Source organism: Dermacentor silvarum, chromosome 8, assembly GCF_013339745.2.
Source record: "Dermacentor silvarum isolate Dsil-2018 chromosome 8, BIME_Dsil_1.4, whole genome shotgun sequence".
Taxonomy (NCBI): domain Eukaryota; kingdom Metazoa; phylum Arthropoda; class Arachnida; order Ixodida; family Ixodidae; genus Dermacentor; species Dermacentor silvarum.
Window position 1 is genome coordinate 42,551,718 of NC_051161.1, and position 12,500 is coordinate 42,564,217.

At 49.4% G+C, this 12,500-nt stretch overlaps 1 protein-coding gene across 1 annotated transcript in view; it reads left to right on the top strand.

Moving 5' to 3' along the window:
* Nucleotides 1-6,191: 6,191 nt before the first annotated feature.
* LOC119462649 (uncharacterized) overlaps nucleotides 6,192-12,500 on the top strand; it is an 8,927-nt gene continuing 2,618 nt past the window's right edge. Inside the window, exon 1 of the mRNA XM_037723965.2 lies at nucleotides 6,192-6,765. Within this exon, the coding sequence (XP_037579893.1) occupies nucleotides 6,484-6,765 (282 nt within the window). The 5' untranslated portion in view covers nucleotides 6,192-6,483. The remainder of the gene's footprint in view (nucleotides 6,766-12,500) is intronic.

Here is a 12,500-nt window from a genome sequence, read left to right on the forward strand (position 1 = left end):
CTGTAGTGCCACCAGGACGAAAGTTGTTAAAATAAATATGGAGGAGGGATGAGTGGAGAGATGGCACACACATTATAGCCAACATGCATGCGTAGTCACATGTGTGTTCATAAATTACAGCTGATGTAATTACAGCCGATGTAATTCATCGCGTGCTCGAATGCGTTATGCGGTTGTTATCCCTTATGTTTTCGAACGTCTAGAGAAGACTCTATATCACATCATGTTCATACTTGGTGAAAATTGGGGGTGTGTTATGCGCGATGCATGGAGAAACGTTAACGAATCTGGAGTAATTGGGAGTTTTGCAAATAATTACTTAACCGTCGTTTTCTCTATATACTATCAAGCGTTATGTGAAACGCCTGTGGTGTCCTCAAGCGACTAAACGGCTTTCGCCTTAACGTTTTACAAACGTGTAACACTTGCTTAATATTATTTTTTCTATATAGGGAAAGGTTAGGGGTAGTGTGTGGGCGAAGTTCAAAGTGTTTCATTCAATTACAGTGTAGAATATAGCCCGCCTTCTTCGGAGAACCATAGGCCACCGAAATCAAATTCGGGTCGATGGGGGAACATTATGGCTGATGTGCATGCCAAGCTAAAAAGTTCGTGGGTGAAGTACAGCCTTGATTAAAAATTCCTTCAGCAGAAATACGAACAACTGGGCGAGCAGGTGCGATGAAATGATGAAAAAGCTCTAAAAGCGAAAGCAAAGAGAAGAAACAAATGTACTTGAATGCTTGAACGTGTTATATGTAGGCACAGTGCAAACGATCGAGTCATATGCAGGCAACGTTTTAAAGTGTGTGTGATGATTACCAAGCCACTGAAATTCTTAATGCAAAGAAGCAGATTCGCTGGAGATCGGGCTGTTACTGTGCAAGGTCGCAGAAGTCTGCTCTCTGCCGCCTAGTACGCAAAGCATAATGAATGGCCATAAATATCGTGCCTTGCACCTCTTTCGAGAAATACGCCCTAAAAATATTCCACGTATTGTATTAGTGATCTGTTTAACACTTATCGTGACTGTATTTTTCAACAGTCCAGCTCAGCGTTAACTACTAACGCAGCTAAAACACATCTAAAGTTCTGGCAGTGACAAGCAAAAAGCTAGTTGTTTTTGGACGACACCTGCTCCGCCGCCTGGACTTTACTCCACTGCCTATTTCATCAATCATCAGAACGCCAAAGCAATTGTGCCAACCAGCGGGTGCAGTTTAGATGCTAGATACGCTCTGTTTGAATTCATTATTGATCACAATCTTCCAGGGTTTTGTACAGACTACATTTTCTTTCCGCTGTCACAGTTGTCGAACATATGACTGATTGTAGCTGTATGTGGGTTATGTACATACATATTTATGCATGTACGTATGTCTTAATTCGTTAATATGTCGGTCATCCTTCAGGAGCGCAACAGAGAAGTAAGTGAATCCGTCCCGCTCTGAAAACGTCCAACGATTTCTTTATTATGTCGTTACTAATTCCTGTGCAATAAATCAGCTTTCGCGAGCGAAAACCGCGCTCCCATACAGACGCAGTGAAGAGAATAAAAGGCCCCGTTTCTCGTATCAGGAACTGCACGTTTCCTTGTTACACATACGCGACGAATTCGAATTCGCTTCTTTCTCCCTGTTTAGTTTATACGGCACGTCGTCCGTTTCTCGTTCACTCGAGAGGAAAAAAAATTATCGCTAAGGCAGTTCGGCAGTTTTCTATGCCTCTGGCACCGTAGCGGGGACTGCAATGTTCAATACCGGATCCGACTCCAAGCGGTATTTTTCTGAAGAAAAATATACGTTCAAGTCGGATCACCTACGTTGGATGCGTCTTCTCATTATTTTCCAACAGGGCGATGATATTGCTATTCTTTACGCTCGTCTCCTCTGCCCCGGTTCTTGACAAATTTAACCTTCATGTGCTCAGAATTCCCAAACAATAACGCAAACCAGTGGGGGCAGCACCTTGCACTATAGGTTAAAAAAAATGTCACAGTTTCGCCCTAAGGGCGAAGCAATGAATGCGATAGCAACACAGCAATGTCATACGAAGTAAGGTGAGCGGCTTTGGTAGCAATATGAATTGTAGTAAACATGAGCTGATTAAGTAAGCAGGTGTGCTGCGGCGTAAGTAGACCGACATGAAGAGAGACTCGATGACTACGAGAAGGCACGTGTGAAACGGTGGTGTTGATGAGAAGCGCTTCCCGTGGGCAGCGCGTGCGAAGGGACACACCTGTAGCGCTGCACTGCCGACCCGGGCAGCATTGCATGTGTAGCGTGCGTTGGAAAATGTGGCCCGACTATTACTAACTGATTGAACAAGCGTGGTGTGAGCGCGCACAAACAAACATGAATATATCACACTGAATGACTGCAGACAACCACTGTCAAAACGCTGGCAGCAAGCGCATACGCCGCACCAACGGGTGAAGGTACGTGCGGTCTATCGCTTCAACGGAAACTGAGCGGCGAATGCACGGCGCATAAAGGTCAGAGCCGTGTGGAGATAAGCGACGGTGCGAGCGAGCGACGAGCGCGGTTGTTGGCAGAGAGGAAGTGCGCCCTCCCCCCCCCCCCCCCCCCGTCCGCTCCCTCCGGCGCTGGCTTCCCGCTTCCTTGCTTGCGCGTGGGAGATTGAGTGCGTTCGCTCTCCGTGATAGCGTGCGTCCGCGCACGCTTCCGCTCAGGCATACGGCGCGCGGCGAAGATTTTATCTATAGGGAACCTCACGGCGACGGCGACGGCAGAAATCCGGTTGAAGTGTCCATATAATTGCTATCGCAATAAAATTACAGTATTCCCCTACTGTAAATCGTATACACCAGAGGTATTCTTTGTTTTTTTACTGTTTTACAGGCTTTGGAGGACTTTTAAAACTCGCCTGTGGCAGATAGCACGATGCCACGACATATTAGTGTGCCATCGCATTGCACGACAAATAAGCTCAACATTAACATGCACAACATTAATTGTAGCATGGTCTCTAGAGGCTGGAATCACTCACGGCACACATCACAATGCCGAATTAGTTAATAAGCAAACGCCGCTAATTCGTCTTATTTGTAATTTCAAAACACGATTAATAGGGGTTCGGGACATGTCCACTTAGAGAAAATGCTGAGACTATTGCACCATTCCTAATGTGTTGGTTTGCACACAGCGACGCAAGACATACATTGACGTTCTACGGTGTCTTTACCCGCACTCTGCCAGGAAGGCACTTCGCTACCTAAAAAACAAAAACATGTGCTGGGTGTGTTGGCAATCCATACCTCCAACTTCATCGCAAGAACTGCACCGGAGGAAACCAAGACAGGAGTGCAAAGTACTGACATTTATAAATCAATGCGATGTTGAGTTAAGGGTTCAGTGCTTTTTTCCATCTTATCTCTTGGCTTACAGTGTAGTTCTCGCACTGACCTTCAAAGAAAATGCAACGCAAAAAGACACGCAAATCTGATTATTCTTGTACATCTCAAAACGGGGCGATAGTTCTGGCTTATATGCACCAATGTTTCCAGAGTTGTGGAGATCTCGCCAGAGAAGGCCTACCGTACGACGCTATCCGAAACGCACCATAGGGCTTCCTATAGCTTGACTACTTTAATTATTAAAACTGCGCATACATGCCACGTCATACTCACTAGCATGCCCCTTCGCTGATTCGTCGCTTGCCGCTGCACGCCGATGCCACAATCCCGTTCTCTTCAATGGTACGTGCATTACTGAGTTGGTCGATGTGTAGTCTTTGTATTTGTATTTTATAGTGAAGTTGTTAGCCTCTAGTTGATGCGCGTGCGCGACCTTTGCTCACACAAAAATCTAGGCCAGTCCCGGAGACAGCGCGAAGAAACGGGAAGCGCACAGTGTGCTGCTTCTCCAAAAGGCATCACATGACGTCATTAGAATTCGTCATCAAGCGATATTGTCACGTGACGATGCCGTTATCACGTTACGTAACGTTTGACGTGATTGTTTCATCACGCAACCTTTGGTATGATCACGTTGTAGATGTATCGTCCATGTGTTGCACGTGAAGAAGTTGCTTAAGCACGAGTAAGCTCACATCTACAAACAGAAACTTATTTATATAGAAACGTTGCGAGGCGAGAAGGTGGCAAAGACTTCCGACGCTGCTCGACGTGTCTCCAGTTCTGATCAGTTGTCGAAAACCTCCGAGCCGCCGCCAGAGGCACCGGCAACAGTCACGGACGCCGTGCGCGTTCGGTGCAAACGCGGAAAAAACGCCGGCGGCGTCGACAACAGTTCTGCGTGTTGCTGGTGCTGCTACATGGTCTCCCGGCTGGTGATAATGCCCGGTGCAAGTCGGGACTCTGAACGATACGAATCATGGTGTTGTACCATGGCCGGTGTTGTACCGTGGCCGGTGTCGTACCGTGGCCGGTGTCGTACAGTGGCCGGTGTCGTATCGAGGTGGTGTCGTACCATGGCCGGCATGCTCGTACGTGGCCGGCGTGCTCGTACCGTGGCCGGTGTGCTGAACTGTGGCCGGTGTGCTGGACTGTTGCTGGCGTGCTCATACCGTGGCCGGTGTACTGGACCGTGGCCGGTGAGCGCCGTGGCCTGGTGAGCGCCGGGATCAGTGAGCGCCGTGATCGGTGAGCGCCGTAGCCGGTGAGCGCCGCGGCCGAATCACGTAGTAGCAGCGGCGATGTTATCCGGGCCGTTACAAACTGGCAGTTTACTTGCACTTGCCAGAGGGAGGGGTCAGCTGGCCAGAAATTTGGAAGGCGGAAGGAGAAAGCCGAGACCGCCTGGGATGCGTACGGCGTCGAAGGCGTGGTGGATTCCATTCTCACCGTAGTCAGCACAAAGTCGCAGTTTCCAAAGTCCATGGTGACCAATATTGTAAATGTATCGTGCATGTGTTGCACGTAAAGCAGTTGCTTAAGCACGAGTAAGCACTTATCTACCAACAGAAACTTATTTATATAGAAACGTTGCGAGGCGAGAAGGTGGCAAAGACTTCCGACGCTGCTCGACGAGTGTCCAGTTGGGCATGGGCCGGTATCTTGTAGCGATGCCTTTCCGATGTTAATGCCTTTTCGCGCTTTTCGCGCTTGCTCAATGGTCAGAGCGACGGTCCGCTCACGTTATCAACGGGATCAGCCGGCCGTGAGCGGTGGATGATAAGACTAGTACAGAATAAGGCATAAGGCATCGCTACGAAATACCTGCCCAGGCTGATCTGGCCAAAGACCTCCGAGCCGCCGCCAGAAGCACCGGCAGCAGTCACGGACGCCGCGCGCGTTCGGTGCAAACGCGGACAAAACACCGACGGCGTCGACAACAGTTCTTCGCGTTGCTGGTGCTGCTATAACGTCATCACGTGACGTTTAGCGTGCTTGCGTAATCACGTTACGTCATCATTGGCCGATCCCGGAGACAGTGCAAAGAAGCGGGATGTGCACAGTGTGCTACTTCTCCAAGAGGCATCAGACGACGTCAACAGGACATATAATCAATTGACGATGACGCCATCGCGGGACGTCACGTTTGACGTGATGACATCATCAGATTACGTCATCAGGCGATATCATCGCATGACGATGTCGTTATCTCGTAACGTAACGTTTGACGTGATGATGTCATCACGCGACCTTTGGTGTCATCACGTGATCACATGACGCTTGACGTGATTATGTAATCACGTTACGGCATCATGGGCCGATCCCAGTGACAGCACAAAAAAGCAGGAAGTGCACAGTGTGCTGCTTCTCCAAGCGATATCACATGACGTCATCAGGTGACATCATCACTTGAGAATGACGTGATCGCGTGACGTCATGTTTGACGGGATGACGTTATCACACGACGTCATCAGGCGATATCGTGTCGTGAAATAGGGGTTGGAAAGAGGGAACTGTATTTAGGAAAAATTACATTCTTAGTAAGAATTCCTTGTTCTTCTTCCATAGTGAAACGGCGCAGCCCAATCTGGCGGTTACGCCATGAATCGGGCGGTGAAAAAACTGTTATGATTTTTTGGGGGAAAATAAGGTCAAATGAAATAAGTATCTTGTATATGTTAATTAAAATGTATACTGTTACAGATATGTAGGATCAAATATCTAAGTGGTACAGTAAAAATTTTGTGAGCATAAGCAGCAAAAACAACAATTTTAGCATGCAATTATTTTTGTCTTGCGCAGAAAGTTGCAGAGGGCTTCACAAGCGTCCATGTGACTGTAACGCAGTACGGTAGCACCAAAGGAAAGAATTACCGGAAGAGTCAAATTCAAGCCAAGGTTTTGGAAGGGTACTTCTAAATATCTTTTTCCTTTGAATAATGAACCGGCGACGTGTCGAAGCATATGCATTGGTGGCGAAAGAAGACGAAGCAAGTCGCGAGCAGCGCAGCGCGCGCCACCACGAGCCGTTCGAATCATAAGGGCTTGAGATCGACACCTTCCGGATCGTCGTCATCGCGCTAAGGAACAGGCAACAGATCGCAGCCATGGGCCAAGTGATGGGCGTCGAGGCGGAGCAGAGCAGGATGGAGGCCGCCAGCCTGGTGGGACGGGCACAGCGTGGAGGTCACGAGTCCGAGGAAGCGGCGACGCTAGCCGCCACCGACGACGGTCAGACGGCCGAGACCTCAGCGCTGGCCGCCTGCTCGCCGGACAAGGGCTGTCCCGCGCTAGTCGACGGCAGTGGATGCGGCGACGACGACGAAGACTACGACGACGGAGACCGGAGCCCCTTCGATGACGTTGACCTGCGCGACAGCAGTCCCGAGGTATCGTGCGAGATGCGATGTTGAGTGCACAGGGTTTCTTGCAAAAAATTACTAGAGACTCTGTCGCGCTAGTTGACGGTCAAGGGCAGCTGAAAGTATGCTAGTTCAGCCAACATATGAAGGAATGATGCGTAATGTAGGAACGATGGCTTGCCTGTACGTGGATTTGCCTTGACTTCGTCCTTCTGGCTTCAAACAGCTTTGAACGTTCGCAACTCGATCTTTTTCAGCAACATAGTGCAGCATAACTGCAACAATTTGCAGTTATTACTTGAAGAAAAAACAGCGCAAGAAATACGACGACGAAAATAAGACAGGTACAACAGACGTAGCGCTCGTCTGCTGCACCTGTCTTCGTCGCCCGTCTGTTGTACCTGTCTTCTTTTCGTCCTCGTCTCCTTTGCGCTGTCTTTTATTGCGGTCGCAATTATATGGACACTCCAAAGCGGATTTCTGCCGTCGGCGTCGTCATTGCGGTGAGGTTCCGTATGACGTCAATGGTGATGAAATCGTCGCCGCGCGCCGGACGCTGTATGTGCGAGTGAAATGGCGCGAGGGACGCGCGCTTTCACGGGGAGTGAACGCAGGGCGGCGAACAAACGCGCGTTCTGCGCCATGCTCCCTGAAGGGCTGAAGAATTAAGCGTCTCTTTCCTCCTTTACAATCACCATATATGTAAAGCAAACGCAACTTCTTCCGACGCGCTAAAGGCAGTGGGGGGGGGGGAGGCGGCGTTTAGCTGCGGCACCAAACGCCTGTTTATATAAAAACGTTGCGAGACGTGAAGGTGGTAAAAACTTCCGACGCTGCTCGACGAGTGTCCCGTTCTGATTTCGTCGAAAACCTCCGAGCCGCCCCAGGGGCACCGGCAACAGTCGCCAACGCCGCGCGCGTTCGGTGCGAACGCCGGCAAAAACCCCGACGTCGTCGACAACAGTTCTGCGCGTTGCTGGTGCTGCTGCATGTCCAATTTTATACAGCTTATAAAACCACTATCCTTACTCCGTATAGCTCTCTGCTGATTTGCTATCGCAATTGATGCTTCACCTTTCGGGTGAAACTGCGACAATTTTTTAATGCGTAAGCATTTCTATGGCTACCCAACGAGACAACTCTCCGAGCGTCCGTCCGTCCTCCGATTAAGACGATGGCTTTCAAGATAGAGCCAGCTATGGGAGAAGACGACGACAAACGCGCGAGCAGTGCCACGAGCGCGTCTCTGTGACCACGTGACGTGTGCAATCACGCACACAATAGGCCACAACTGAGGAGCAGTCGTGGCTTCGGATGGGAACGTCATCAGACACTTGGCGCCGCCACCTGCAGTAGTTTGCTTGCCTCAGCAGTTCACACTGCGCCGCCTTCCGAAGTAGTTGATGTCGCCGCAGCGCTGTCGCATTTACCGTAATGGCGCCAAGATGACCGCAGCCGCTGAGCACTGCTATGATTACCAGCACTACGCTGTTACTACGAAATGCTTACGCATCATTCAGATTACTCCTTGAGGAGATTCCAGGTAAATTTTTCAAGCGAAGCATGTATACGCTAGCCTGCGCCGGCGATGTAACGCTGCAGAAACCAGTTGCTGTCAGAGCTGACAGGTGGTCGGCACGCGCTCGTGCCACTGATCCCGCGTTTGTCGTCGTCTTCTTCCGCAGCTGGCTGCGTTGCCGCTCATCATTCCAGCGTAGAATTTCACCTACCTTCTGTCGTCGTAATGAGGAGGCCGCGTTTACGGGGGTATGAGCCATTGCTTAAGGGTGTATGAATTAATAAATAATTAATTTCACCAATAGCTATACAAGAGGTTAAACGAAGGACTGGGAAAAATGGTCGCAGTTTCACCTGAAAGGCGAAGCATGAATTGCGATAGCAAATTAGTAGAGAGCTAGACGGAGTTAGGATAGTAGTTTTATCAGCTGTATAAACTTGGACATGACAGCACCAGCAACGCGCAGAACTGTTGTCGACGCCGTCGGCGTTTTGCCCGCGTTCGCACCGAACGCGCGCGGCGTTGTTGAGTGTTGCCGGTGCCTCTGGGGGCGGCTCGGAGGTTTTAGACGAGATCAGAATGGGACACTCGTCGAGCAGCGTCGGAAATCTTACCTACCTTCTCGCCTTGCAACGTTTTTATATAAATACGCATTTGGTGCCGCAGCTAAACGTCGCCTCCCCTCCCTCCCTCCCGTCCCCCCACGGCCTTTCGCGCGACGGAAAAAGTCGCGTTTGCTCTCTACGTATGGTGATTGTAAAGGAAGAATGAGACGCTTAATTCTTCAGCCCTTCAGGGAGCATGGCGCAGAACGCGCGTTTGCTCTCCGACGTGCGTTCGCTCCCCGTGAAAGCTCGCGTCCCTCGCGCCCTTTCACTCGCACGTACAGTGTCCGGAACGCGGCGACGATTTCATCGCCGTTGACGTCACACGGAACCTCACGGCGACGGCGACGACGACGCCGACGGCAGAAATCTGCTTTGGAGTGTCCATAAAATTGCTATCGCAATAATAAGCCAAATATACTTCACCATCTATCTCTCTGACTTAGGAGTGCTTGTGAACAGCGGAAGCAAGAGGCGTTGGGCGCGTTAAGTTAGCGCGCTCCGAACTCCAAAGGAGCACGCTCAAGTGCGCTCGAGTGCGACCGACGCCTTCGGAGCTTAACTTAACGGCGATTTTCGCCGACTGCTTTCGGGCGCACGAACGCGCCGCGCCGTCTGGCGAATGTTATGTTGCTTCAGCGACCGCTATCGCATTGCGCGCGCTTTTTGAAGATGGCGCCGCCGATAAACACCCTCCTGCAGTTCTTGATAGACGATGAAGAGCTAGAAGAACTTGACGCGCGGCGACGGATGCAGCAGCAGCGGCTTATGCATGCGATGCAAGCTGTTCGTGCTGTTCTCAGAGGTATTCTATCAGAGGATTTATTTCTGCTCCGCGGTATGCTGCTGATGACTCATTGCCGATCGCAAGAGGACAGAAAGCCTCATGATCCGAGGCATCCACGATTATGGGATCAACCTTGTGCCCAGATACACGGACACACAATTCAGAGTGCCCCAACATCTTCCATGATAACATGAGGACTTGAAGAAGTCATACACATGAACGTAGCGACGAGAAGGCGCCAAACTGCGACTGTTCGGTTACGTACCTGAGCGTCTGGCAAGTAATGATCGGGCCGTCATTTTCGGTTCGTCATAATTAAGCTGAAACCGCGCCAACACGCGAAGTTCCCGATCATGTCTTAGAGCAGACGCCCGGCTGCGCAGCGGCGGCAGGAACGAGTGGGCAAGGAGCACGGACTTGCATAAGTGGAAAGAGTCGGAAACACGTCGTTTCTCCGGAAGCCGTAGCAGGCCGCGCTCTCGCGCACCGTTTCCAGGGTGGAGCGCGTAGAGCGCGCTCCATAATCACGCACCGGAAGTCTCTCTTTAGCCGTTAAGTTTAAAAGAGCGTGCTCTGCTGGCTAGAGCTCGCTCGAGCGCCTTATCGCTCCTATTGACGGCACGAAATACCCATCCGAATATTTTGCAGCGTAGCGCTATAACTCTGCACTATACACTTCATCACACGAAATCCGTGCAGCTCAGTCAAGGTTCGGGCTCGTGTACAGCAAAATCAATAACTAGACCCGGCTAGGCCTTCTAGATAAGGAGGGAGGAATCACCCAATGTGTCATTAATCCTTCTGTGACACTTCCATTCAGTCGGCCTAACACGGAAGGCGATCAGAGGCATATAGTGGAGGAAATCTTCTTTTGGTTCTCCTTTCCGGTTTGCTGTCGCGACACACAGCTTTCGCTATGGTAACATGACGTATATGCAGAAGTATGGAAGTTCATACTAAGTTCTCATTATTATTATTATGTTATTGTCTACGTAAGACGTGACTGGCCTTTAAATCGGTTTAATAAAGTTGGGTAGTGGATACATTTGTCCTTATTTTGAGCGTCCGCAATAATCGTTCCTAATAAGCATTTCTTTTTCATCTTTTTTCTGAGACGATGTCTTTCTTAGCGATTTACCTCGACTTTAACGCGTCGGGTATGTGTGTGTTTAGCGTTTTTCGTTGGCCGATCCCGAAAACAGCGCAGTCTCAAAATGCGGGCCCTTCCTGTGGGCATGCGCAGTATAAAAATGTGGACCTATCCCGAAGATAGGGCAGTCAAGAAAATTTACTAAGCAGTCCGACGCTTCTCCTCGTTCCCTCACGCGAGGGGTGACGCGATCAAGTGCTGTGCGAAGAGACTCCATCTTATTCTCATCTTCAACTAGCTCATTAAGACATTTGTCTTTGATCGACTTCAACTAGAGGCTGAATCGTCTTCCAAATTTTAAGCAAGAAATTCTTTTATCTCTCGTTGTCAGCAACCTTCAAGTGACCTTGAGCCAAAAGCCGGAGCTCTTATCCGGGCACTCAAAACGAGAAGGTGCCGGCAAGTGGCGAGAACAAAACAAGATCACCCGGGACACCCGTCAAAATTTCACAAAATGCGGTCTCTGGCCTCCAACCCTTTGTCCAGGGCCGTATTACATACGCTAGTCACTCTCCAAACAAGTTACAAAAAATATTGCTTCCGAGTTCTTCCTAATGTTTCTTCACAATATCACTCAAGCTGTAACTTCTAGTACGCTGAAGTTTTGTAATTTCCAATAACAACGTTCAAAAGATAGATACAAGGGGGGCCGCACATTTGCAGCCGACCACTTCAATACGACAAGAAGAAAAAGTTGCGGCAGACGCTGAGAGCGTTGGACTGTTGCTAGAAGAAACGCAGTTGAAGGCGGCAGCACCACAGGCAGCAAAAGACACCATATGGTAGCCATTTCATGGTTACATCTACTCTCGATTACGGGAGAGCCAGCAATCGTTTTTATTTTTTTTTTTTCTTCTACCGACTCCACTCTGCGCGGCAACTGGGAATCCAATGGAGTGCGCACACTCATTGTGAATTCCAGTAGTCGATATGGAGCAAATTTTTTTTTCGGCTCCGCGGACGAGACAATGCATTTTTTATACGCCTGGCACAAAATCGCGTTTTTTGTTGGCCCATTATACCTTTCACTTCAAACTACCGGAAGAGCATCGTATTTTTACGTCTGATTGATCCAAGCGCACGCGCCTTTTCACTACCGAAATAAGAAAAGAAAATAATAACTGCCCCAAATCGACCGGCGGAATCGACCAAATCGACTATCCGTATCGTCATCGCTATCGCACAGTTTGGTGAATTGTGAAAAACGGTGCATTTTACACATGACCGCCAGCGAAGTCATGGCCCATTTGTGGTCAGGGCGCATCATATGATCACCTTGTGTACACAAACCCGTATGAGTGAACCTGAAGTCCAAAAATTATTCATAGACCTCAAGTATCTTACTTTTTCTTCATATATAGCGGTCATTTTGGCCATATTGAAAGTGTGCGGTCTGTCTTAAATTGTTTTCCGTGGACTTTCAAGCTGGTTGTTCAATAAACATCCATATAGAATAATATACAAAGAAGGATCGTGAGAATGAAGGGTACTGCTTTGGGCTATTTGGTAGCAATCCATAATAAATAGTTGTTGCGCACAAACTGAATGACGAATGTCATATCCCGGTATTCGTCCTTCAGTTTGTGCGCAACAACTATTTATTATGAATAGACAAGGCACGCAAAGCCACGAATGACATTGTCCATTTCGTCTGCTGCTGAAGTGCTGATTGGCGGGGGCGCCTGTCTCCTTCAGACGCGT